The 26,089-nt window shown below is 43.1% G+C and overlaps 2 protein-coding genes and 1 long non-coding RNA gene across 3 annotated transcripts in view; 1 reads left to right on the top strand and 2 right to left on the bottom strand.

Moving 5' to 3' along the window:
• The window catches only part of snd1 (staphylococcal nuclease and tudor domain containing 1), a 232,043-nt gene that overhangs the window by 99,623 nt on the left and 106,331 nt on the right, over positions 1-26,089 (top strand). The window lies entirely within an intron of this gene.
• LOC131961026 (uncharacterized) overlaps positions 1-26,089 on the bottom strand; it is a 135,461-nt gene that overhangs the window by 42,294 nt on the left and 67,078 nt on the right. The window lies entirely within an intron of this gene.
• Positions 262-5,528, bottom strand: lrrc4.1 (leucine rich repeat containing 4.1). Its single transcript, XM_059326284.1, has one exon. The coding sequence runs from the start codon at positions 3,700-3,702 to the stop codon at positions 838-840; it is 2,865 nt and encodes a 954-aa protein (XP_059182267.1). The 5' UTR covers positions 3,703-5,528; the 3' UTR covers positions 262-837.

The following is a 26,089-nucleotide window of genomic DNA, read 5'->3' as shown; positions in this document are numbered from 1 at the left end:
TAACGTAGAAACTGAACAAAACTCTTCTGTTACATGTAAATACTACAATAATAGGAGGTGCTTAGATTTAAAACAAAAACAAAAAGGGAAAAAAAACCCCATCCACTTCTGCACTGTGATTCATTCTGCCTGAGTCATTCAGCACTCGTAGGGTTAAAGTATAGCTGCAGCGTCTTGCTGCAGTGTCTAAAGCATTTGGCTGATCGTTACAGTATACACCAGGAGAAGAAGTGAAGGGGAAAAAACATCTCTCTCTAATACTTCCTTTTTTCTTCCAAAAATCCTTTTTATTGCATTTATAACATTTGGCACAGTACAAATTCTTGGTGCTTTTACAAGATAAACCTGTAAAGATCGACACTGACCTTTTTTCGGTTTTTGTTAAAGAAAGTCTTCTCAGTATAAATATTTTTTTCTTATCACTGCATTCTCTGTAGCATGGTGTAAAAATCACACAGAATGCCCCCTTTTAAAACAATACTACCCTCATTTGTCAAAGTCAAGACAGCATCTTAAACAACTCATTGTTTTAAATAGAAGTTACAAGTTAGAAAATAGTTTCAATTTCTTTTTAATATATGTTTCTCTATCACCAGCCCATGGTAGTTTCAATTGTCCATATATATATTTATTTATAAGCATGTACAACAAGAAATCATCAGTCTTTTTAAGTTTGCACTCTGTACAAAAAAGTAGTTCCTGTCCTTTTTTCGTTGTGCATTCTATTGCATGATTTTATGAGGAAATGACGAAGTGGGGCAAGGGACAGGGGTGGGTGGGGGCTAGGATCCTAGGGAAAGGAGTGGGAGCCTTGTGGGAGCCTTGTGGGGGGCCTTTTCAAATCTGAGTCTCCTGCACCTTCTCCTTGGTGTGAGTTTTTATGGCAAAGGGCTCAGCCATTGCTGTGATGGTGCTGGGCATGGTACGAGGCAAAGAGTTCCCAACATTGTTGTCTGTCCATTTAGCCCCATGGCCACTTGGTTTGTAGGTGTTGTATTTGGGCTTGAGAGTGCTGTAGTCCACCTTGTGGGGGCTGTAGTCCACTTTGTGTGGGCTATAATCAAGTTTAGATGTCTGCATGTGTGGATTGAAGTCAGACTTGAAGGCGCTGTAATCCGTTTTGTGGGGGCTGTAGTCAGTCTTGAAGGCGCTGTAATCAGGTGCAGTCTTATGGGTGGAGTAAGGGTCCTTAGGTTTGTAGGTACTGTCAGTTTTAGATCTCTGGGCACTATAGTCTGTTTTGGGTTTAGGCTGAGTGCTATAGTCTGGTTTAAATGGGCTGTAATCAGGTTTAGGTCTTGGGTGAGTGCCAAAGTCTGGCTTGAATGGACTATATTCAGCCTTAGGTTTATGCTGTGTGTTGTACTCCGATCTTAATGGGCTGTAGTCATGTTTAGGTTTTGGTTGGGTGCTGTAATCTCGTTTGAATGGGCTGAGGTCAGATTTCTGCCTAGGATGAGTGCCATAATCTGGTTTGAATGGGCTGTAGTCTGATTTAGGTTTTGGGTGAGTGCCATAGTCTGGTTTGAATGGGCTGTATTCTGCTTTAGGTTTGTGGGTGCTGTATTCCTGTCTGAATGGGCTGTAGTCAGGCTTTGGTCTATGAAGGCTAAAATCTGGTGTAGATTTGTGAGTGCTGTAATCTGGGATGAACTTGTGGCTACTGAAGTCCATATTTGGCTTGTATGTGGTATACTCAGCCTTCGGCTTGTGAAGGGTAAAATCAGGCTGGGTTTTGTATTCGGCCTTGGGTTTGTGAAAGCTATAGTCAGTTTTGTGGCTGATAAAGTCCAGTTTGTGTATGCTGTTATGGTCCCGGATTTCAGGCAATGTGAGAGCCGTCTCTTGAGCTGCAGATGCTGGTGGAGGAAGGTCCTCCTCATCCACCTGGATAATCTCCACAGTGCGGGCCGCTGCCACTGTGCTCCTCTGCTGGTGGCGCTTTCTCAATTTGTAGAAGGCGATGAGCATGACGGCAGCCAAGAGAGTCACCGCTACAAAGCAGCCTATAATGATCTTAGTAGTCTTCATCACTTCATCCAGGCTAGGGCCAGACTTGCCTGGCTTGCCAGTGGCACCTTGGAGTCCTGGCACCGCAGATGTCTTGGCTGCACCTGGTGGGCTTTCAGTGCTTTGCAGCAGCACAGTGGGTGTGGAGATGAAGACTGGCTGAAAGACGGAAGGAGAGGCAGTTGTAGTTGTTGTCCCTAGGCCTACTCCTCCGCCTCCAGCTACCCCAGCTCCAGCTGTGGCACCTGTGCTTGTGGTGGTTTTAGGTTTGGGCATCTCAGTGGTTGGACCCAAGACCTCCACAGTCACTGTGGTGAAGTAACTCAAGTTGGATGTATTAAGCTCAGCTGCACTCACATTGAGGTAGGCCGAGGCATTGGAGTTCCCAGCTGCATTGGACACCATACAGGTATAAGTGCCAGTGTCCACAGCCAGGACGTTTGAGAAATTCAGGGTGCCATCATTGAGGACTGATATTCTCGGGTGACCAGAGGCATGTGTCAGGATAGTTCCATTGGGTAAGAGCCAGCGCACTGAAGACATTGGAGCTGTACGGCAACGAAGGTCAGCCACTCGGCCTGCTGAGATGTTCAAGTCCCTTGGTGCATCAGCAATGAATGGTGCAGAACACTGGATCGCGGCACCCTCACCTCGGTCCACCTCAACCAGCTGTCGACCTCTCATGCTGGCAGGTGAGTGACAGCGGCCACAGCAAGTCGAGTTAGTAGGGATGAACTCCCTTAGCCAGCGTGCTAACCATACAGCTTCACAGCCACAGTTCCAAGGGTTATGGTGGAGATGGAGCTCCACCAGGTACCTGAGCGGGGAGAATAGATCATGTGGCACAGCGCTCAGATTATTATGGGCAAGATTAAGCTCCACCAACGAAGAAAGGTCGTCGAAACCATTGCGCTCGATCACTGTGATTTGCGAGTTCATCACCCATAGCTTTTTCAGTGAGCGCAGGCCTTTGAAGGAGCCTGGCTTTATCTCTGGGAAGTGATTTTCAGAGATCTCTAGCTCTTCCAGGCCTTTTAGGGGACTCAAGTTTGGAATATCACCCCTTATGTTGCACATGCCCAGGTTGAGGTACTTGAGGTTTTGCAGGCCCTCAAAAGCTCCTTCTGAGATGTACTCCAGTTTCCGTAATTCTCCCAGGTCCAATCGCATGAGGGAGGGCACCCGGTTGAAGGCGTAGGAGGGGATACTTTCAATGGGGTTGTTCCTCAGCCACAGTTCTCTTAGTTTAGACAGGTACTCAAAGGCCCCACTGGGCACAACTGTCAACCGGTTGTCAAACAGCTCCAGTGTGTTGAGGCTGGTTAGTCCATTAAACGCGCCCACCTCAATCTGCCGTATGGCATTTCGCCCAAGCTGGAGCACCTCAAGGTGGTGCAGGTGGCGGAAGGAGTCAGCCTGCACCGCCTCGATGGCGTTTTCCATTAGATTGAGGTGTCGCGTGTTGGCAGGAATGCCAGGGGGCACACGGGTGAGGCCACGTCGGGTGCACACCACCTTCCCTTGCTGATTACTGCAGGAACACTGCGGTGGACAGCCTTGGGGTCCCTGAGACACCGCCGCCCCCGCCAAGGCCAGGGAGGCGCTGCTCCACGCTCGCGCCATCAGGAAGACTACACAGAGCAGGGCGGCTTTCCTGGCACGATGCACAGCTACCCGCCCCAGGAGACTCATGATGTGGCACGTTCATAATTCAGCATCATCTGGGGGGGAGGATGGGGGTGTTTGGGGGGTGGTGTTTGAGGGCTTTGGGGGATCGGGGGAAAGTAGCTGGTTGGCTGGTACAAGTGTTAAGGGGACCAGAGCAAAGAAGTCAAGGAACTGAAGAGGACTAGGGGAGATTGTGGGATTTGGGAGCTTGCTAAGGGGCAAGAGGTTTTTTACCTATCCTCAGTTAAGCAATGCTTTTATTCTCATGAACTCAGCTCAGGGGCAGAAAGAGAAGTGAGCATAAAGAGTGGGCTGGCTTTTCTGAAACATGTGTATGAGAAGGACATGATGATAAATTAAGCAACCAAAAACCGCTATTACAAGACAGAAGGGAGGATTACAAATTGATGCAAAGAGGGGTTGAAACACTAGACACCTACCTCAAGTTATTATTACAGGTCCTTGAACTGAGATATATAGCTTCCCTCCTGTTTGCAATCAGAAAGAGCTGTGGTATTCACATCAGATGTATGTATATCCCAAGAGCAGCAAAGAAAGCCTTTTTATATTTGCTCTGTCAAAACAGGTATCAATGCCAAAGAGCTTAACCAAGATGAGCCCTTTTGTAAATCCACACATCCAAAGAGAAGGGTTCCAAGGCCCTTTTGTGAGTGTTTTTCCCTCCTTTTCGTTGTTGATCAGAAAAAAAAGAAAAAGAAAAAAAAGATTGCAGATAGGAATCCAGTCAGGCTCCCAAAGCAGCAGCAGTGCTCCCTTGCTCGCTTCTTGCTGTCGGCTCCTCTTCTCTCGCTTGTCCTTGGAATCCGACAGTTGATCCCCCTGCTAGACACCTTACGCAGGTCTCCATAGCACAAGCGACCACACAAACAAACGCACAATTATTTTTGTGCACCAAAAGCCAAGGCAGAAAAGGACAAAAATGAGGAGGTAGGTGGGGGTGGGATTGAAGAAGGTTGAATGAAAATTCCACAGTCCTCTTTAATGTTCTTTGCCTTTTGTTTGCAATGGTTAGGAGGGGAGGTTGACAAGCTTGGAAAAAAAAAAACAGACCCCCTCCTCTCTGTATTCCTCTGTTCACTTTTTAGTGGTCAATCAGTTGGTCGGTTGGTCAGTCTGACAGCCCTTCTCCCTCTCTGACTCTCTTCTCCTTGCTCCCCCTCTCAATGTGGCGTCGTGTCCACTTGATTTTTCTTTCTTTCTTTCTCTTTTTTTTTTTCTCTCTTCCTCCAGGAGTGCTCGGCAGGGGTTGAAAAGACTAAGCGACACACACTGCCTTCATTAGCTTTTTCCTCTGCTTAACTAGCCACACGCTCCAGCCACGGCAGCCGCGGTGGCGACGGCACCAATTGCAAACGCGCACACACCATCCCTGCGAAGCGCACACAGCAGCAGTAGTGAGCACACACAGCAGCAGCTGCAGCCTGCCTCCCTTGCACTTCCCAATAATCCGTCAATTTCTTCAGAGGGGGAGTGGGGTGGGGGATGGAAGGGGGTGCTGGGAGGAGTGGGGGTGTTGTAGCTGGGTTGATCGAGGTGGGTTAGAGGGAGGAGGGGTGGTGCGCAGTTTCTCCTTCCTCTCTCCGGCTGGTTTCTTTTTTCTTCTTGTTTTCCAGTTCTTTTTTTTTTCCTCCTCTCCTCGTGGTGATGAGCACCCCCTCGGTAATGCAGCGTCCGACTAGGGAGAGGAGCAAGACAGGGAAGGCAAGCGCTGGGTGAGCGCGCGGCTTACAGGCGTGACGTTAACAGTAGCGTCGATGTGGAAAGGATCCGTTGTAGCAGCAAAAGAGAGAGCGTGCGCCGGCTTGGATATCTCTCTCTCTCTCTCTCTCTCTCTCTCGCTCTCTCACTCTCTCTCTCTTGCTTTCTCTCTCTCTCTCGCTTTCTCTCTCTCTCTCTCTCGCTTTCTCTCTCTCTCTCTCTCTCTCTCTCTCTCTCCCTCCCTGCCTCCCTCCTGCTCTCTCTGCAGTGTCCTAAGGTAGTTGGGTGAGCTCAAAGCACTCAGACCTTTTTAGAGATCTACCTCTTCAAAAACCAGTTTGCTCCTGCTGTCCTCCGCTCCCTTTTTTTTAATGCTCACATTCTCTTGTTCTGTGGCTTTTCTGGGGCTTTGTGTAGCTTAGGGGAATAGACAGACTGTCCGAGCAAAAGGCAAGAGATGTACAGTGGCATCCCCACAGCAACCAGATTTTAACCCCCTCCTCCCCTGCAATAATCCAGCCATTCCAACGAGTCTGGCAAAGCTTTCCAACATTGCTGTGGTGGCAAAGGCAAGCAGATGGGACACTGTTTCTCTCACTCTCTCGCTTCCTCTCGCTCTCTCATGATGCACTCTCTCTTCCCCTTCTCTGCTCTCTCTCTTTATCTTTGATTTTCTTTCACTTTACCTCTCTGTCTCTCTCTCTCTCTCTCTCTTCGTTTTGTCCTTTAGTGGAAAATAGAAGAACATGAATGGACTGCTGACGCATCCTGCTCGGAGCAGTGCTTTGGTTTGATGCAGTGTGTTTTGTGCATTAACTCCCCCCACCCACTCCACCCTCACCCTTCTTGCTGTCTTCCCTTCCAACTGCTCACTCTTCGTCCGTCATTGTGTCACTCCACTTCATCTCTGGCTGGCTATCTTTTTTATATACAATCTCCTACAAGTCGTTAGAACATTAAGTGTGATTTAAGCCACATCCGTATCGATCGATCTCTTCAGTGCAATGAAACTAAAAGTTTAGATCATAAGAATTTGATTAGGTTACTTTATTAACACCATGTATTAGGTATATGGATACTACTACAGGAAGCAAGTGTATAAGAGTACATTATATCAAATCAAAAGACAAAGCAAAATTTTCTGCTCTGCATTTACACTTTTTACTTCTTCATCCCACTCCCCACCCTCCTTTCATCATGTATGCCTTTGCAGGTAGTTAGAGCACTGTAAACAGGCAGGCCTTAACCCTCAATTTGAGCACAAACTGTCGCTTCAGGAAGCACACAGCCATAAAGGTCATGTTGAGGAAGGCGAACAGGAGAAAACAAGACATGCTTTACCTTCCTGCCGCAGGAGAAGAGGCAAAACAAACGTACCCTACTGTCCCATCACCCCTCTACCTCAAATGATTTGTACAAGCCTCATGTCCATTAAACTAGGAAGCAGTGTGGGTAATTGATGGTTGGTAAAGCTAGCTGTGACAGTGCTGCTAGGTGTGTGTGTGTGTGTGTTATTGTGTGTGTGTGTTAGTGTCTGAGCTAGAGAGTAAGCGTGTGAAAGAGAGGGAGAGAAAGCGAGAGGGAGGAGAGAAAGCACGCCAGCTAGAAAAGGTCACACTGCCTGTAGCGCAGTACGTTATTCCCACCGGCACAGGAGTATAGAGCCAACTCCTATATTATACACACACATACACACACACAGACTTTCTCCTTGACTTCACTGCAGTTGAATACGAATGGGCTTCAATGAAGCACATGTAACACTGAGGTAGCGGCCACAGGAGTATATGGGGGGGGGGGTTTCCTTTTCCTTTTCTTAAGACAGAAAGGCTATTTCCTTACCTTTCCACAGGGATTCCCTAGCACCACGGCCATGTGGAGGGTGATATCAGAGGTGCGCGCCACTACTGCAACCTCAAGGAAGTGAAAACTAGAGATAATGTAGTAGGGCTGGGCGATATGGCCCTAGAAGAATATCATGATATTTCAGGCTATTTTTGCGATAACGATGTTCTTGACGATATGACCAAATACTTAAAAAGATATAGAAAATATGATTTTTTTAGTCTGTATTAATAAATTAAAATCTAAAATGTAGTGTGAAGTGCAAATCTCAACAGTTGCCAAATAAAAAAAAATGTACTCTTGACTCTAGAGTATGAGAAAATAATAAAAATAACCATTTAGGGGTTCCGGGGCATATTCTAAAGACATTTTGTAAAGGAGAATAAAGGTTCTTGTATGTTTTATTTAAGGCATCTTATTTTGACAGTCTTCTTGTAAATTCTGTGGTGGATTCTCTTAACACACTGTGCTCTTATTTTGAAAGCTGCATGTGTTTAGCGACAGGGAGTAAGTAGCTTTTGGTGATTAAAACAACTTTAACCTCTACATCAAGAAGTAGGAACGTTGCTAATATCATGATATGCATTTTTTTAACCATAAAAAAAATATACCGATATTATCGTGAACGATACGATATGGCACACCCCTATAATGTAGGCATGTTTTCAACAGGCATGCAAAAGAAAGAAGGTTATAATACAAATACAGGATGTGCGGCAAATGTGCTGCTCAAAACAGCATCAACATTTCATTGATCTGTTGTCAGTCAAGCCCACTGCAAATGAAGCCCTGTGTGATTATTGATGACCAAAAATCAAATGTAGAGCAGTGTGCACACTGTTCCTGCTCGCTTTGTTTGTGTGTCAGATGGTGCACTGTCCTGTAGGTGTGGTGTGCCACCATTTGATGAGCGAGTGACCCAGAATGAGTTCAGGTTGTTGTTTTACCCACCCAGCACAGCACATCCCAGACTACTATCTAACCAAAATCCTCCATTGACCCGTAACATGACCAACTCTGCCAGGACAGCTCTCTCCTCTTGGCCCTCACCCTGTCTGTTCCTCTCTTTCCTGTCTTTTCTATTCTCACTCTATTTTTCTCTGTCAGCGGACACTCTGCTTTCTCACTACTGATGGAGCGTAGGTCATGGCCTGCCAAACTCTGTAATGCTCCACTGACCAAAAGTGGTCAACCCCTTGCTTTATAGTTTGATCCTGGCCTGGAATGGCCAACATTGCTTGATGGTCAGCCAAACTCTGTGATCACTGCAAGGTTTTCTCAAGGTCCAGCATTTGTGTGTGTGTGTAGCTCACATGGCATTCCTGACTTTGGCGAAGAGGTGAACCAGAAAAGCCTTTTTCCGGTCTGGTGGCCTTTTTTAAGACCTGGACCTTGATTCCAAATTGGATCTGATGGAACCAGATTCATGCTGCATTTCTTTTCTTTTTTTTTAAACCTGCTTTACTTTTTACCGATCTGCTGATGCGTTATGAGCCGTCCAGAGCCCTTAGGTGGTCTGGGACAGGTCTACTTACAGTCCCCAGAGTTAGGACTAAACAAGGAGAAGCAACGTTTAGTTTTTATGCACCAAATCTCTGGAACAAACTCCCAGAGAACTTGAGGTCTGCTGCAACTCTCAGCTCTTTTAAAATCAAGTCTGAAGACTTTTCTGTTTCCATTTTAACCTGTAATTTTTATTCATTCGCTCTTAAATGTTTTATTCATGCACTTTTTTTAATTTATTTTTTTTATATTCGCTTTTAAATGTCTTCTAATGTGTTTTATGTATTTTAATCTTGCCCCTGTAAAGCACTTTGAATGTCCCTGTGTCCGAATTGTGCTATATAAATAAACTTGCCTTGCCTTACTTTTGCGTGTCTTTCGAGGTTTAGGCCATGCCAGTATATCCATACACTATCTTGACAAGAAGAGTGTTGTCAGGCCTTACCTTCAGGACTCGCTGACTGATGACGGCCTGATGAGCTGTCAGATATGTGGGACCTTCACGCTGTAATGCCAGTCCCATGCCCCTGCTGTGTGACCCCTGTCCTCCCTGCTTCACCCAAGGCTCCATCTAGCCACCCCCTGTACCAGGCCAGGAGGGCACTGGGTGTAGTTCAGGGGTACTGCAAGACCTACTTTTGCGTGGCCAGTCAGCCAGCATGTTCAGGGGGGTATATGCAAACATTACAGAACCCATCCCCTGGGGTGAGTGCTAGCGAATCTGGGCTACGGCCAGTCACATGTAGGTCAGCAGCCTGTGTCTGTTTGCATGTGTGTGCGTGTCACTAGTTCCATTTGGGTGAATGGCCTGCAGTGTGGTATAACAGCAATGACAATCAAGAGTTTAGGCGTGCACAGTCGAATGATAGATCTAATGATAATGTCATTGCCACCATCAAGGTTTTGCATTATTGGCCCTTGGGCAAATGCACATATGGCTTTCTGTTTGTGTGTGTGAGACAGAAAGAGATGCGATTTTCAAGGAGACAAGAGGCACACTATTTTTGGGCTTGTCTTGTGCTTTGAGAGCTATTATTAATTGTTTGCATACGCGTGTAGGTGAGTGAGCGTGTCCTCTAAGTATCCAAGAATGTCCCAGTGGCCGATCGCATACCGGTGCCCGCCCCGGCACAATGTTATCTCAAACCGATTTTTCAAGGCCGCAGCACGTAAACATGCGTACACACACAGACGCTCCCCAACTCTGTGATGCTGACCTTGAGGTAGAGGATCCGCTAGTAGACACTTCCTTTCCCATTTTCATTTCAATTTCCAGGAATTAATTCTGCAAGAGATTACGTGTAACACACACACACACACACACACACACACACACACACACACACACACACACACACTGCTATCAGTGTCCCAGTAAAGGCTTAAACTGCTTGGTAGGGATTTTTTTTTTTCGGTTTATCATTTTTCTCATCACTCACACACACACACACACACACACACACACACACAGATGCGCACACCAATCATATGCCAGTGTATCAAGAGATTATAATAGGCAATAGGGTATATCAGTAACTTCAGTATTCCCAGGTTGGATGAGTTGTTTCGTTTCATCCAGATACCTGCTCAGTCTGCTTCTACTGACCTTGTTTGGCCTCTACTCACTACAGCATAATATTTTAGCATTATGCTGAACAGATGCAATTATTCATTTACTTAATTTAGAGGGTAAATTGGGTTATTCAAAGAGTAAAGCAATAAATGTGGTTTAACATTCATTCACGTTTTTGCTTTTAATCCAGACTCTCTGTTCATTAATCCTTTAAGTTCTCATTCTCTCCCTCCATAAGTTTCATGGAGAGTTTCTCAACTTGTCCCTTGCCTCCTTATTTAGTTCTTTCCATCAAGCTCTTTTCGTTCTTTGTTTTTTTTTTTCTCTCTTTCACTTTTTTCTTTCCTCCTCTTGTGCTCTCTTGGCTGTGCTGCATCCCTCTTTTCCTTATTCTTACTTCCTGTGTCCTCCTCTCTGTCATCTTGCCCTCACTCCCCTCCTTTAAATTGCTACTTCTTACAGTGTTCCTCTGCTCTAGTATTTGCAGGCCAGTCTCGAGTTAATTGTGTTTGTGCATTCAGCATATGTTTTTGTGTGCGAGTGTGTGCTCTCAAATGAGGGGCAATATCAGGTCACGGCAACTGAATGCACACAGTAAAAGATGAGCGTTTCCACTCCTTTTTTTATTTTTTTATTCTTTCATCCTGTGTTATTCAGTGTTTTAGCTTCGCTAGCAGCCATTGTCTCCAGACTAATGGGCTTCATTATGTTGAGCTGTGTTCATACTGGCTGCCAGAGCAGGGATTAGCCCTAGCGCCGTGTTAGCTGGAAGCAGAAGAAAGATACAAGTAGGTTAGCACTGTTAACCCAATCAGCATGAGCCAAGATAGCTAGATAGGAGGAGATATTTCATGCATATTTGGAAAAAGGAGCGTTTTTACTCTGCCCTTGTTAAATTTACACCATTTAAAACCTTGTTTCCACCAATTACTGCACCATTACATTTTTAAGAATGGATTTCTTTAATTATAAGCACTGTTGCTGTGTATAATTCTGCAGAGCATGTGATATAATGCCCTTTTATTTGTCTCACCATATGCTAATGCTCCCCATGTCTTGCCCCGGCCAACGTCATTGGTCAGCTGGCCTCATTAGGATTCATGGAGCATCCCTGTATGTGCGTTCATCACAATGTTGCCCTGCCAACTGCCAGGCCGTAGGAAATGGATGTCTCTTTCTCTGAGCAATGTGAAGGTAAAAACATAGTAATTCACCTCTGAGAGAGCAACTAAATCTTCTAGACTTTTAGCTCCTTGGGAGCAAAGCTGCTGTCTTCATTCAGTCCCACCCCTCCCCGTCTTTCTTTTTACTTTTGTGTCCTTGGCTCGGCCAAAACCAAATTCCCAACTAGTGAGTGAGTTTTTTACTCTGCAACATTTTATGTGACATTGGTCCCATGTTGGGCTTTTGCATTTATTCTGCTTTGTCTCAGTTCACTTAATTGTTTTTATAGGATTAAATGGGAGTCATAACATTGATTTATTGTGCATGCTGACAGAAGCTCTGTCTTGGCTTGTCTGGATACTGCTACTATTGTCTGGCTTTTTGTTAAGCTTTTATACAATAGCAAGTGTTTTGAGAATGCTGCTACAGGTGCTTGTAGTGTGCTTGTAACACACTCGACATTAAAATCCCTTTTTGTTGGCCATCTTAAACAAACATACCCTCCTCTTAGGTCTTTTGTCATACTCAAAGTGACCACCTCCCCAACTATGAATCCCTGACCTTCAAATATCCTCTTCCCCCTAAAAATCACAGCGACAATTACCTACTTTACAGTGTTATTTCCACGGAGCTGTTAATCCCAGAATCTCCATCAAGCTTCATGTAGGGGAGGATTAGCCACGGTGAGGCCTGTTACTGCACAGACCCAGGGATGGATGGGGGAAAAAAAGAGAATGAAACAGCTTTTCATCTTTTCAAATCCACCTGTCCACACCCAGATTATGGCAGCACTGTCCAGCAGATAGAGACTCTGTGATTCTGTGTGTGCATGCCAATAATCTTTGTTTTCCACTTCCATGTTGTGTGTGTGTGTGTGTTTGTAAGCCTATTCGTCTATCTCCCAGAGTATTTTTTTTTCTCTGTGCCAGATATTTTTGTACGGACACCACACAGTATTGCGAACCGCTTTCCAATGACGTTCCAATGTTAGAAAGCAGACGGGAGGAAAGGGAGTGAACAGAGTTTTTCTAATATGCTTCCAATTTGGATTTCATTACTGATAGTTACCCGTCTACCTTATCTGTGTTCAAATGAACTATCTGCTCCCCAATGTGAGCATAATAATGAGAAACACACACAAGTCAAGTATAAGGAGGTGTGCAGGGCCACTGTTATGACATAAACTAACATTTTACCTGCTGCAGAGAAAGGCTGGGAGTTTGCGTGTTTGTTTTTCCTTTGTACACAAGATGCATTTTGTGTTTCTATTCTCTAATACGACTACTCACCTCCGAGCCAGTTATTTTTCCTGTGTAATATCCGCTGTCTCCCTGCCTCCATCATTTTCCCATACTGGGGGATTTGAGAAGCCTAGCTAAGTGTGTCTAATCTATGAGCGCAGCCAGCACAGCGTCAAATGTTTGTACCTGCAGCCTCCAACAATACAACACTTCAGCAGCTTTCCACCCAAGCAGGTAGGAGACAATGCAGGAAAGGGAGGGCTGGAGGGGGTTGGGAAAGAGACACCTGAGTGGATGCTGACACTATTGCTAAGTGACCGTGGACTTGAGGTTAAAGGAACACTCCACCGTTTTTTCATATTAAAACATGTTATTCGGTCAAGTAAGACGAGTTGATACAGACCTCTTGCGTCTCAATGCGTGCACTCAATCGCCCTGGCGCGCGGCGCCACTTGGCTAGCACTTAGCTTAGCCCAGTTCATTCATTAGGATCCAAACAGATGGACAGTTAGAAGCGACCACTTCAACAGGCAAACAAAGCGAGCACTTCGACTCGGCGCAGTAATATCATCACTCCTGAGGGGAGAAGATTTTTCAGATATATTGATATTATTGATATATTGATATTACTGCGCCGAGTCAAAGTGCTCCCAAGTGCTATTCCGCCATACATTATAGTTATCCTTTTTATCCGCTTAGAAAAGCGCCACATTTTATTTTGTGTCGCCATACTTGGTCGTTTAACTACTCGTGTAGCTGTATTTAAATAGGGAAAACGTGGAGGAGTTTGGTCGCTTCTAACTGTCCATCTGTTTGGATCCTAATGAATGAACTGGGCTAAGCTAAGTGCTAGCCACGTGGCGCCGCACGCCAGGGCGATTGAGTGCACGCATTGAGACGCAAGAGGTCTGTATCAACTCGTCTTACTTGACCGAATAACATGTTTTAATATGAAAAAACGGTGGAGTGTTCCTTTAAAAGTAACGGGAGAAGAAGTGCATGTTTGGGTTAAATGAAAGCGCAAAGCAAAATGGAAATAGAATATGGGTCAAAGGGAAAAAAATCCCCCCCCCCTTCTCACACTTGAAGCCCTTTGACTTTGCTTAAATGTGTTTTGAGTTGCGGTGCAATCAGGGATATCGTAGGCTGCGGCTGGGGGCCAGCAGGGTCCCGGCTATGAAAGGAAGGGAGGGGTTCGGGGCGATGGGAGGGGGGCAGCAGGCAGCACTTTCTAAATTGAAGTCAATAACACAGCAGTCCATTCTGTCAGAGCCAGTCCTCCCACACAGTCCGCTTACAGTCACTAAGGAGAGCCGAGGGTAGGATGTCGATTGAGTTCTCCAAAGTACCACTACGCATGGCAACATGTTTGTGTGGGTGAAGGCCCACTAGGGCAAACGGTAGCGTCAGTGAATAAGAGGCGTGGCACACCGCTGCAACTTTAAAAAAACAAACTGACACTAATTGTTATTCTCCCTTCCGTGTGTACACGTAGTTGTCAAGTCTAAGACGAGAATTGAATATTAAGTAGTAGCAGTGATCTAAAATGAAAAATAAATGCCCTCAGCCTGCTACATGGAAGTGCTTTTATTCAACATGTAGCTGTTGTATGAAATCTTGCTAATGCAGGCATATCTGAGACACATATGCACACACAGTCTTATTTTGCCTTTAATCCCTTTTTGCATGTTAGCACTTCTACATAGCTTTGGGGATTAGACCTGGTATGGCTGGCCTGCCTTGAGCGCGGCTAGGAAAGTAAATTAGTAACTGGTAGAGGGGAGACATCCGGCTGACATGAGTTTGCCTGTGTGTTGAAGCATGTGCGGTAAGCTTACATACTTTGTGTTGGAATCTGATGACGGCTACGTAATGGTTACTGGCACATCCGCACAGCATGGAACACGCGTGATTTGTTTGGGAGCTAGCACTTTTTTTGCTCATTTTTGCTGAGCTGAACCTTAAAAAAAAAGCAAATCGGCTGCAGTTTTGATACCCTGTGTTCCCACTAGTGTTCTGACAGCCTTGTGTGTGTTGTGCTCTTCACAGGAAAATGCAATTTTATGATAAAAACCCATTTACACTTCAGTTCTCGAGATGGTAGAATTTTAAGCGCCTGTTTATAAATGCCACTTTTTTTTTTTTATATATATTTGTGCAAGAGAATAACTATGTTAGCGGAAGATTGTCCTTGAGATAGCTTTCATCCAAATTCAAATTGTTTCTGCTCTCTCCCTTGTATCTGGAGAAAGAAACTGCACACACAGTCACATATGTTTATCCTGGGATACATGTCTGCGGCTTTATAATGCAGAAAAAATGTTTACATTATACATGATATCAAGGGGATAGGCTTAACGAAGCTTGAAGCGATTCTTCATCCACGGGGCTCTTTAACTTTTTAAACGTACACAGAGAAATTCCATTGCATGTCCACAACACATTAGAAGCTGTCGTCTTTGCATTTAGCAGCTACACTAAGTGCATCCCATGTGTTTTATCTACATTGTCTCTCTTGTGCTTTTGTTCCTTGTTATTCAGTCATTGTTTGCTTGTAGATGCTGCACACAGGTTCACTGCCTACTAATCCTCCCACTGCTGCGCTCTCTCTCCTGTCTGTTCTCCTGCTGATGGCATCAGTCTAGGTCACTTGCACTGTAGGCTGGTGGACAGTGGTCATTTCCCAAGACAGACATTGATTTCTCTTTCATTTTCCTGCCACTCGTAGTTTGACTGCAAAAATTATAATTTTGACTTAAATAGAGCATGAAAGATTTATCAGTTGGACAATTTTAACGGCTAATATTAGCTTATCACAGACATATTGCTATCTATTGGTATTTGCATGATATAAAAACTTTTTTTACAGAACATATAATACAGAAAAAGGTACTTAGGTTGATTTAGAAATGGTGTTAGCTATTTATTCTATTTTTGTATTCATTTTTGGTCAGTAATTGACTGATACTAAACACACAATGCTGATAATTGATTTGGATTGTTTTATTTTGATGTTTTTTCTCATTTTTAATTTCCAGAATTGGTTGACAATGTAATGCATTATATGCATAATGTAAATATGCATATACAACAAACAACATTAATAAAACAGCCCTCCTAAAATTGGTATTGATTATATAGAAATAAATAAAAATACCATATCAGTTTTTCCTCTGGATTTAAAGCGTATTATTGTCTAGAAGTGGTGGATTTTAATGTTAATTTAACTTGTGACCACACAATAATAAACCTGGAGGAAACCAAACTGATGGATAAGGTTGAGAGGTGATTTTTTTTCTTTTATCAATTGCCGTAAGTAACGTCAAATATTTTTCCAAGAACACCTTTCAATGATGGTCTTGATATGTGGGAGCCTCTTGTCATTGCTCTGATAGATTGCAGCCATTCACTTCACTTCCTATTGCCCCTAAAGTGTGCCTCAGGAGTGCTTAAAGTTTATTCAGATTGTTTTTTTTTTCCTAGCTAAGCAAACTGCTAGCAAAGCTTTGAATGCCTGCGTATGCATTTTAATATGCATGTTGTGTCTGGAGATGGCTTTGCTGACTTAACCGTCTAGACACTCTTCTTCAAGGGCTGCCATTTGTTTTTTTTTTCTTGTTGCCCATCACCATTCTGCCATCCCATTTGTTAGTAGCTCAGCTGTGCACAGCAATAAACGAGTGGAAATTGATGAAACCGCTGAGACACATTGGTTTGAATTTTCTTTTGAGGAAACAATTGAGCTCTCCACTTATTCATTCAGCGGAAATACCATGAGACAGCAGCCTTTGGGCATAGGGTTTTATTTCGCAAAAGGTGCCTCATTGGGTATTCAGGCAGTAAGTCTGGGCAGCATGAGTGTTGAGCGGGCCACAAGACTGTTGTGGCTTGTAACTCCACAGTAGTAGTGGGGTGTCTGCCTGTGCCTGTGGCCACATTGTCGAAATTGAATTTGAGTAGTGTGTGTGCACTGGTGCCTGTTTTGAAGTGTTATCCATCCGATTTGGAAGAACGATTGTCATATCGCACACCTGGTGGTGTTAAAAGCACTCCTGCAGGAAACGATGCGTTCAAAGCCAAATGTATCAAGTAAACAATCGCATGCTGTTTGTATTCTGCTGTGACTGTTTGTCTGTAAAATAGATTTTAGAGAAACTTTTAACACATCCACATTTTTGCTGGCTTTGTCTCTGCTGCTGTGTCCTTTTGGCAGCACTTGCCAAAGATGCAGCCTTGGAAAGTTTTTACCTGAATCACAAACCACAAAAGATAATGAAAGCATCCATCAAGTTGCAATTAACATAATCCGACAGTCACCAGTGACGTCACTTGGTTTGAGGACGTTTTTCTTGCCCTTTTGTTCATTTGACCTCCAGAGTGACTCAACTTCCTTGCCTGTTCTGCTGGATTGTTTGATAATGTATTGAGCTGTGAATGAGCCACGGCCTTCCTGAGCACATGCTGCACAATCCTGCACAGGGTGTACTCGACTAAAAGTAACAATTACCATTGTGCTGCGGCTCTGACACAAGCACTCGCCCTGAAGACGCTTTAAAAGGGGGAAAAAACCGCAATACTGACACCGCTGACTGATTCACGACTGACTCATCACTCTCCTGATGGTAAGAGAACCCATCTGTGGAAGGAAATACACAATATATGTAATTTAAAGGCACTTGAAGTGGTTTGTTCCCTCTCTTTTAGTTTCTGACCTCCGTTTTGTAAAGTTTGTCGTTTAAGGGAGATCTTAAGTAACAATATTGTTTGATTGTGTGATTTTTAAATTATACCTTGATGTAAAATTTGGGTCATGCAGCCCAGCCCCATCGTGTGATGAATGAATAGCTAAATTAAACTTCTTTTTTATTTTTTTTGCTTCTTACTTTACTTTACTGTCCTGCATCTTCCATCTTCCATCTCTGTGCTGATTCTCCAGTCTGAGCATGTCCTCTCTGAGGTAGCGCTGATTAACAGCATCTGTGTTTCCATAGTCTTGTGGGGCAGAAAGAGAAGGAGGAGGAATGAAGAAGAAGAAGAAAAAAAACGCCTTCAACAATCCCTATCGTCACTTGTGGCCTTGTCGAAGTTCTCTCTTCCTCTTCCCATCCCTCACTTTTCTACTTTCCTCTCTCTCTCTCTCTATTTCTCTCTCTCTTGCTCTCAATCTGATTCCACAAATGTTAGCCCCATTTCTCTCCCTTGTCTCCTCATTATGGAGGTGTTTGGAGGCCCAGTCTTGTTTTTGAATCTGTTTTTTTTTCTTCTTCTTTCTTTCCTTTTTCCCCCAAATGGAAGAAGAGTAACAGAGAAGAGGGATGATTGGAGCACAGTGACAGAGAAAACTGATAACAAACTGAAGGTGTCACATTTGAAACATTGTTGTGGGTTGGAGTCTCACTCCAAATATTAACAATGAAGGATGGAAGAAGTCTCGCCTTTTTTTCCTTGGATGTATTTATCTTAATAAGTCAAAGGCAACACAGGAAATCTTCTGAATCTGGATGTTCAGGAGTATGGGTTGGCCACGTAGCTTTTTCTCCTTAACCCATTGAGGCCTGAAACGCCTGTAAAACCTGTGGGCGATTTTAAAATAAGCCCCTAAAACCTGAAGTTTTTCTGGAAATTCAACAGAAGTGTCAATGCTTCTACTAAATAATAGATTTTTCAGCCTCTGTAGCAGATGGAAATGAAATTCAAAAAGTATTTGAGCGCTTATACAAATACTACAAAACAACGTAGCTGCTTTCCAGGCTTCAATGGGTTAAGATTAGCATGCTAACCAGGTGCAAGGTGGCTGTAATCCCTTTTTATTTGACGCTGTAATTGATTAGATTAACCGCCATTGGCAGGTACGATTGTAGTCAGACTGGTCAAAATGCATTGCGGTTATAGAAAGAGAATAGAGGGCAAATCCTATTTGCCAATGAATCGTCATTTGCAGTCTAGCAACAGACCAACTGCATGACTCCTAAGCAGGCATGACTTGATTCAATCAGCCCCCCCCCCAACCCCCCCGTCTTTCTCACACACACAACCCCACAGTACCCATCTCAATCCACTATCTCATTTGTTGATCGTCCGTTGCCATTTATGTGATTGAACTTGGTTGAATTGGATTGCCAAAATTGAAGGATGATTATAGGATGGTTTGTCTCGAGGTTATTATCTTGTATGACTGGGGTCAGATCATCATTTTCTAATATATGATCTTGGGACTACCTGTTGGGATGAAATATTCATTTTGGCTGGATTCAATATGCTCTCTTATTGTAGCTCATACTTGCCACACGAGTGACAACATAATAGGAGGTGGAGGAGGAGGAGGAGACGTATTTCTCTAGACCAGTAGTTCTCAACCTTTTTGAGTCGCGACCCCCAATTTAACATGCATGTTGTCCGTGACCCCCGCTCACTGAACACAATCTCACACGCGCAGTTCAGATCACCCAAAAAAGAAACAAAATGACCAAAAAAAGGAAACAAAATGAACAAAAAAGACACAAATTGGCCACAAAATGACCAAAAAATACACAAAATGACCCAAAAAAGAAACAAAATTACCAAAACTTTTTTGGTAACACAAATTGACCACAAAATGATAAAAAAAAAGACACAAAATGACCTGAAAAGACACAAAATGACCAAAAAAAGACACAAAATGACCAAAAAAAGGAAACAAAATTACCAAAACTTTTTTGGTAACACAAATTGACCACAAAATGATTAAAAAAAGCCACAAAATTACCAAAGAACACATTAAGTGACCAAAAAGACTGAAACACACTTTAACACATGAACACTTTAACACAGTGGAGACAGAGCTGACTTCCAAAATGATTTGGCGACCCCCAGAAATCATCTCGCGACCCCAATTGGGGTCCCGACCCCAAGGTTGAGAACAGCTGCTCTAGACTGCTGGATCTGTTCTGTTATACCTTCCCCTTTTGGAAATTACCTGTTGAACAAGAATAAATGCAGGTAGATGGAGTTGTAATATCTTTTTGTCTAGAGAACTCACGGCAGCCTCCAGCCTGTAATTTGGACTCTTTACTATACTACTAGTTTGTAGCAACATGGAGTACCTCTTCAGTAGCTCGTCTCCACCACTTTTCCCACACTCCAACTTCAACCCCTGCCTAACAACTCTCCAACCAGCCTAGCAACCGGGCACTGCCTCCCGTTTTGACAAGCACACAGAAATTGACAAAAAGCCATGTTGAAAAATGCCTCTGTCGGCTCTTTTCCTCCCCTTTTTTTCCCCCCACTGCCTCATTCTCTCACTCTGTCAGCACAGGCAGGGTCTGGGAGGACAGAAATGGCTTTTTGAGTGACACGGGCTGGCTATGCCATTTGCCGTGTCAACTGGTGAAAGAGGATAGAAAAGGAGGTGGAGACAAATGATGATGGCCTGGCCATGATTGTCCCGCGCCCTTCTCGCTTTCACCCGCCATCTTTTCCCCCCCGAGGTCATTGAAGTCCAGATAACATGGCCACAATGCCGGGAGGTGTAGAAATGTTTTTCACAGTTCCTCATCTGCAATACAGCTGTCTCTTATTCTGTTTATTTCAATATTTTTACAATTTAATAATATTTCTCCATGGACAGAATGCCTATGTTTAGGTACTACATGAAATTAAATATCCCTCAAAGTAAGTGAAGTTTGAAGTAGATACTGTGAGCCAATGCTGAATTATGAAAAATTCTTATATCTTTATGTTTAATTTGGTTTGTTCGAATGTTTTCCTGCATAGCGCCCCACTATAGTTTGCCCAATGCAGCTACAGATTCATACATATTTAAAATTCCATTATAAAATCTTAATTTGATTAATAAGATGTGGTAAGTGAGGTATACCTGAATAAACAGCTGGTCATGTGCTGGATATCCCTGTAGAGAGGTTTGACAAAGCAGAATCGTATAGACTCCTGCCTTTCATTTTTCCTCTACATGTCATTACCTATTAGAAGTATAATTTAGTTTGGGCGCTTGGCAACCATTGTGTTGCACTTATAAACAATCCCCTCCATCATGAAATAATTAAGCTCGCTGGGAGATTATGTTTAAAAGTGGCAGCATAGCAAATTACTGCAGAGAACATAACCAATGACAATTATTTCACTGTACTGACAATACAGCTAGCTGGCTTTCTGTGCAAGTGTGTTTTTTTTTACTTTAATTTAAAAAATAAATGGCTAAACGTAATAAATATAATAAATTATATTAATGTGTTGGATAATAGGATGGCAACCTTGTTTTCACAATTAATGTTGTTTCACTTCATTGACTTGCATTGTTACAGGCGGATATCTGCTCCTAAACGGAGTCAGTGCTCAAAATTGGTAGTAAAAACGTGTCATTGTTATTTCCTCTTTGTTGCTGTTGTACTGCTCAGTGATTGCAAAATAATGGCCAGGCTTTATTGGTTATGTACTCCAAGGTATATGTGTAAATGGATCTGCAGGAAAGCAACGCTGTCATTTTGAAAGGTAATGTGGCTTAATGCCCTCTCCGATCATTTTGACCACCCCTAAATGTGCTCAATGTGGCTTGACTGCTCCCACCAAGCATCCACCGCTCGAGGCAGCGATGTGGAGATTTCGACTTTTTCTTCTCATTGCTTTCCGATACCCTAGGGCCTCGAGAAGCTGGGTGTCTCAACCCAGAACACAGCGTACCCCTGGGAAGTGAGTGAAAAATGCTGAAAAAATCAAATTACAGCGTCCATTCCGAAGTGTCAGGAGCTGCAATTAATTTTTTTGTTTCCATTTAGATTGGTAGGTTGCACCGACAAAAACAAAAAAATGAAAACCCCAAAGTTATAACTCTCTCAGAGCTTGGTGACATTTATTTTTAACAGCTGTTCAGCCCAGTTCAATTTGTGTTTTCCCACCTGCAACCTCCCACTGCCCAGTTAAGAGGAATTATATGATATTAGTAATATTACAAATGTAGCTCAATATTCATCGACCGGCATGCCATGTCGGCCCTCTCTTAAAAATGAGATGGATTGTAGTTATTGCTGTTATTGATTTTAATAACCAGGCTGTTAAGGCCCAATGAGGAGTCTTGCCTCTCGCGCAGTGTGAGGGCTGAGCTGTTCTTTCATCAGCGTAACAAAGGATCTATAAACTAATTTAACTACAGGTTTAGCTTGATTAGGTTTGCTGACTCTTGCAGTTTCTCCCTCTTTTTTTTTTTTTTTGACACTAAACCTTCCAGATACAGTAGGTTTTATGAAATGTATTTTATACCCCTTCTCCCATCAAACCTCCTTAACCATGAATAAACGTATAAATACTGTTGATTTCATAGGAGATCATACACAAGACTGGGGCAATCCAGGTACTGGTCTCAAATGGGAGGCCTTAGCAAAAGCACAGTGTGTAAGTTGAAGGATCAAGCTCCCTCACAACACTATTGATCCTTTAGGGCACATAGTGAGAGACTGATGTTGAATGTAGTCAGTCATTACATGGCCAGAGGTCCAGCAATACTCTATACCACTGACCCTTTCATTGTGTCGGTACTTGTCAAACCCCTGTGGTGTTTAATTGTCGTACATGTAGAGGCTTTGGGGGGGAGGGTTTAAGATCACAAAGGTCACTGAACATCACAAAAGCCTGCAGGTTCCAACCAGAGTCAATTCCTTTTTTTATATGATTCAGCATGACCTTGTTCATGTGTACTTTTTAATGGGCTACAGCTGTGTCTGATCAATGCCGAAAATACATCTCAAGCTGTAATCTTTGGGACTATAATAGTTAAATTTACGAGCTCATTGACTTTAATGGATAGTTCTCCCACTCTCGGTACTTCTCAGCAATCGGCTAGCAGATGAGAAAAGGATGCAAAGTCACTCAGTCGTTTCAGATTGTATGTCACTAGCAAAGGGACGGATTTGTTTTGACAATACGCCACTTAAAATGCCTTGCGCGGTCCTGAAACCCCCCCCAGCAGTAGATCTCTCCATAATTTATTGCTTTAGTTTGGAAGTCTACTGTAGGTCATTCACAGAGGACAACAGCTCTGATCGACTCACTATTGACCTCTCCTTTTTCTCTCTCTACATCTTTGCTCCAACCCTTTTTTCCTGTGAAGGCTTCATAAGTCTTTCAAAGCCCTCCTTTTTGAAAGACCGTTCTCCCCGTGTAGAACTCCTTCGCTATTACTTTCCTTCAATGCTGGCAGTAGTTTAGACTTTACCGTGGACTTGAATAATTATAGCTTGAATTATTTACTTTTTTCCTTCTTTTTTCGAGGTAAGACTGACAGATGATGGGCCCGAACAACTGCAGAGGCTGCTGAGCATTGAATGAAAGTTTTATTTTAGGTGTCAAATTAGGAAACCTATCCTGACTGTTGGATTTGCTCATTAAATATCAAATTCAGAGCGTGTAGCCTCATGTATATTGTGTGCATTACAATTAGGAACTTATAGATGTGGCTGGGGCAATAAGACAATGTACAGTTTGCAATGCATGCATGATTTGACAGTTTATATTTATTTAGTTTATAGTTATTATTCAAATATTAAAATCCTGCAGAAATTGTCTATAAAAGCTCCCCAACTTCTACAGCTGTCTTGAAACAATGCAGATTTAGCCCCAGACTTGCTTTTTATCTTATAAAAGCAAATGACATTAAAGTTATCTTTAATTCAGCAACAAAGGAACAACCATTATAAAGAGCAGTGCATTTCGCACTGATAGCATCCGTTTATCTTTTGTGTTTGTTGGAGATGGCCTAATGTACCACATGTCAGCATCTCAACTCTTACAAAGGAGGACCACAGGGAAAAACCACGGCTAATTCCTCACATCCGTTTCTGCTGTTGGCTTTTTCTTCTCCTACATTTTCTCAACAATCCTCCTGTGAAACACGGAGGTTTGATCTCCACTTGAAAGGCGAGCGATGCCGGTTGATAATAACACATTCAAAAAGACTCACAGGTAACAGTGCCAGCTCATGTTGTCGACCGCTTGCATTAGCTGGAAGCTAATGACTTATTAAACCTCCTTCTCCATCCCTCTCCCTTTACCCTCTCCTCTTTATTCACCTGTTTTGTCAGAACAGTGATGCATGGCAAACATCAATTATCTATTGATAAAAGAAAAACTCATTAATGGGCATCAGGCAGGTTTAATGGTGGGGATCATGCCTGTTTGCCTGACCATTAATGGCCCTGGCCATTAGAGAAGCTGTTTGACTTTTCCCCACCCTGCCACCGTCAGACAGCACCCTTCCATTGACAATGATGCATGGGACCCCCTGAGTCACATTGATCACCCTGGGAGAGTCTATCCACACATAGGGCACCCTGACAAACATTCCTGTCCAGAGTGTGTACCGTTGTTCCATTGCTACCAACACCACCCTTTGGTCAAAAACTCCTAAATGCCTGAAAAACAAATGCTAAGTGTTTTATTCCTGCGGGATACTGATGTTTTCCTCAATAAGAAGCTCGACTGTTGTGCAAGCCAGCCAAGTTAAACTGCTTCTCCTCAAATTTAAAAAAAGGATGGCTTGTTTGCTCCTGAAACAGGTGGACAGGCCAGGTAAAGCACTCAAATGCTACAAGACTGGGGGGTACTGTGGTTTTAGTTTGCTGTCGTGCCAGTAAAAGATTTGTTTTCCGCGATGCAACCGCTGCTATTACTTTAGACTGTGGTGGGAATGTGAAAAAGTGTCCTCCTGCCACCAAGTCGGCCAGATTGAGACACACTACAGCTCTGCAGTGAGCACTGTGGACAGCAATATCCTGCCGAGGTGAGCCCCATCCTCACCTTACACCACGCTGTAAACCGAGAGCTTCTTTCTTCTCCTTAACCCATTGAAGCCTGGAAAGCGGATACGTCGTTTTGTAGTATTTGTATAAGCTCTCAAATACCTTTTTGAATTTCATTTCTATCTGCTACAGAGGCTGAAAAATCTATTATTTAGTAGAAGAGTTGACACTTTTTTTCCCCAGAATTTTCCAGAATTTCCAGAAAATTAGAGGCTTATTTTAAAATCGCCCAGCGATTTTTCAGGCCTCAATGGGTTAACCCATTGAGAAAAAACTGAAAAAACTCTGCCCTCCATTTCCAACCGTTTGTAGCTGTTGCACCATTGAAAGTTACCACTACATCATAGTGTGATGTGCTGCTTATAACTGCTAAATAGGGTGTTTGAAGCTCTGGTTCAGACCAACGTTTTACCCTTTTTTTATGCTTCATGACATTAACTGCTTATCCTACATTTATCAGGCTGTTGAGAGACACTTGCAATGAATTACTGCTGCTTGGTGTTTTCCCAGCATACTTTACAAGCTCCCCTTCCCAGGCTTAACTCGATCAACATCTGACAAATAGCTGTCTGTCCTGACTCCGTGGTCCGATAGTTAATGAAGCAACCTAGTTTGGAATTGGTGCCAGAGGTTTGGCCCTTGGCCTAGAGCTTAGCTGTGCTGCTAGCTTGCCAAAGCAGGGACGGTCAATAACCCACACACACACACACACACACACACACTCACACACATGCATCCTAACGGCTTAGGATTGCCGACGGGGGGAAGTTTCACCTCATGCAACCTTTTTTTCATTCTGAAAGTCCCACTGGCTTGTTGCTGCTGATATTGTAGTTTATTTCCTCCAGGTTTGTATTGTGATAAAGGGAATCCCATTGCTGATCAAAAATTAAAATGCCAGCAGACTATTTTCTTCCATTTTTATCTGCTTGAGCGAATGTTTTGCCTCTGACTTGACTTGTCACCTATAATATTCTTTTCTCTGGAGATCATGCAGTGTCTCTTTATAGTACGTGGTGAACTAAAATGATATCCCCTATATCATACTTATATTCTCATTTGTGTTTAACCTCCTGTGACCCTGCGTCCTCATATGTGGACATTTCATTTTAGGTTTTCTGGACCTTATATTTCATTCTGATTAACTATAACTATGCACTCTAGAATAAGAACAATACATCAATCAAAAGTCAATTAACAGCTTTTACCCAGACAAAAGTGGACCAGGTACCAAAGCTGATCAGATTTTATGGCTAAAACTTGTGTATTTGTGCTTAATATGGTTTGTAGTTTGATATTCTGTGCAAGTTTGACTATTTTTAGCATTAGCAACAAGTTCCGACTCTGCTAATCAGGAAGTATTCATTTGAAAACAAATAGACTTTTACTATCATTCTTCAAATGAGAGGGTGTAAATGTGAGGAAATAAAAAGTTTTAATCACTGGTGAATTAATTGCGTTATACAGTAAAATGAACCCATTATTTTTTTTCAAAAACTAATTTCTGTTCAAAAACAATGCTTAGCTTTTGTATTTATCAGGTCCTACAAATCCAAAATATCTAGGAGAAACTAACAATA

The sequence above is a fragment of the Centropristis striata genome, chromosome 22 (assembly GCF_030273125.1).
Source record: "Centropristis striata isolate RG_2023a ecotype Rhode Island chromosome 22, C.striata_1.0, whole genome shotgun sequence".
NCBI lineage: Eukaryota > Metazoa > Chordata > Actinopteri > Perciformes > Serranidae > Centropristis > Centropristis striata.
This window is presented reverse-complemented; position numbering and strand designations above follow the sequence as displayed.

Bases quoted from the DNA above. Each gene is read 5' to 3' on its own strand.
- lrrc4.1 (XM_059326284.1), bottom strand. From the start codon at position 3,702: ATGAGTCTCCTGGGGCGGGTAGCTGTGCATCGTGCCAGGAAAGCCGCC.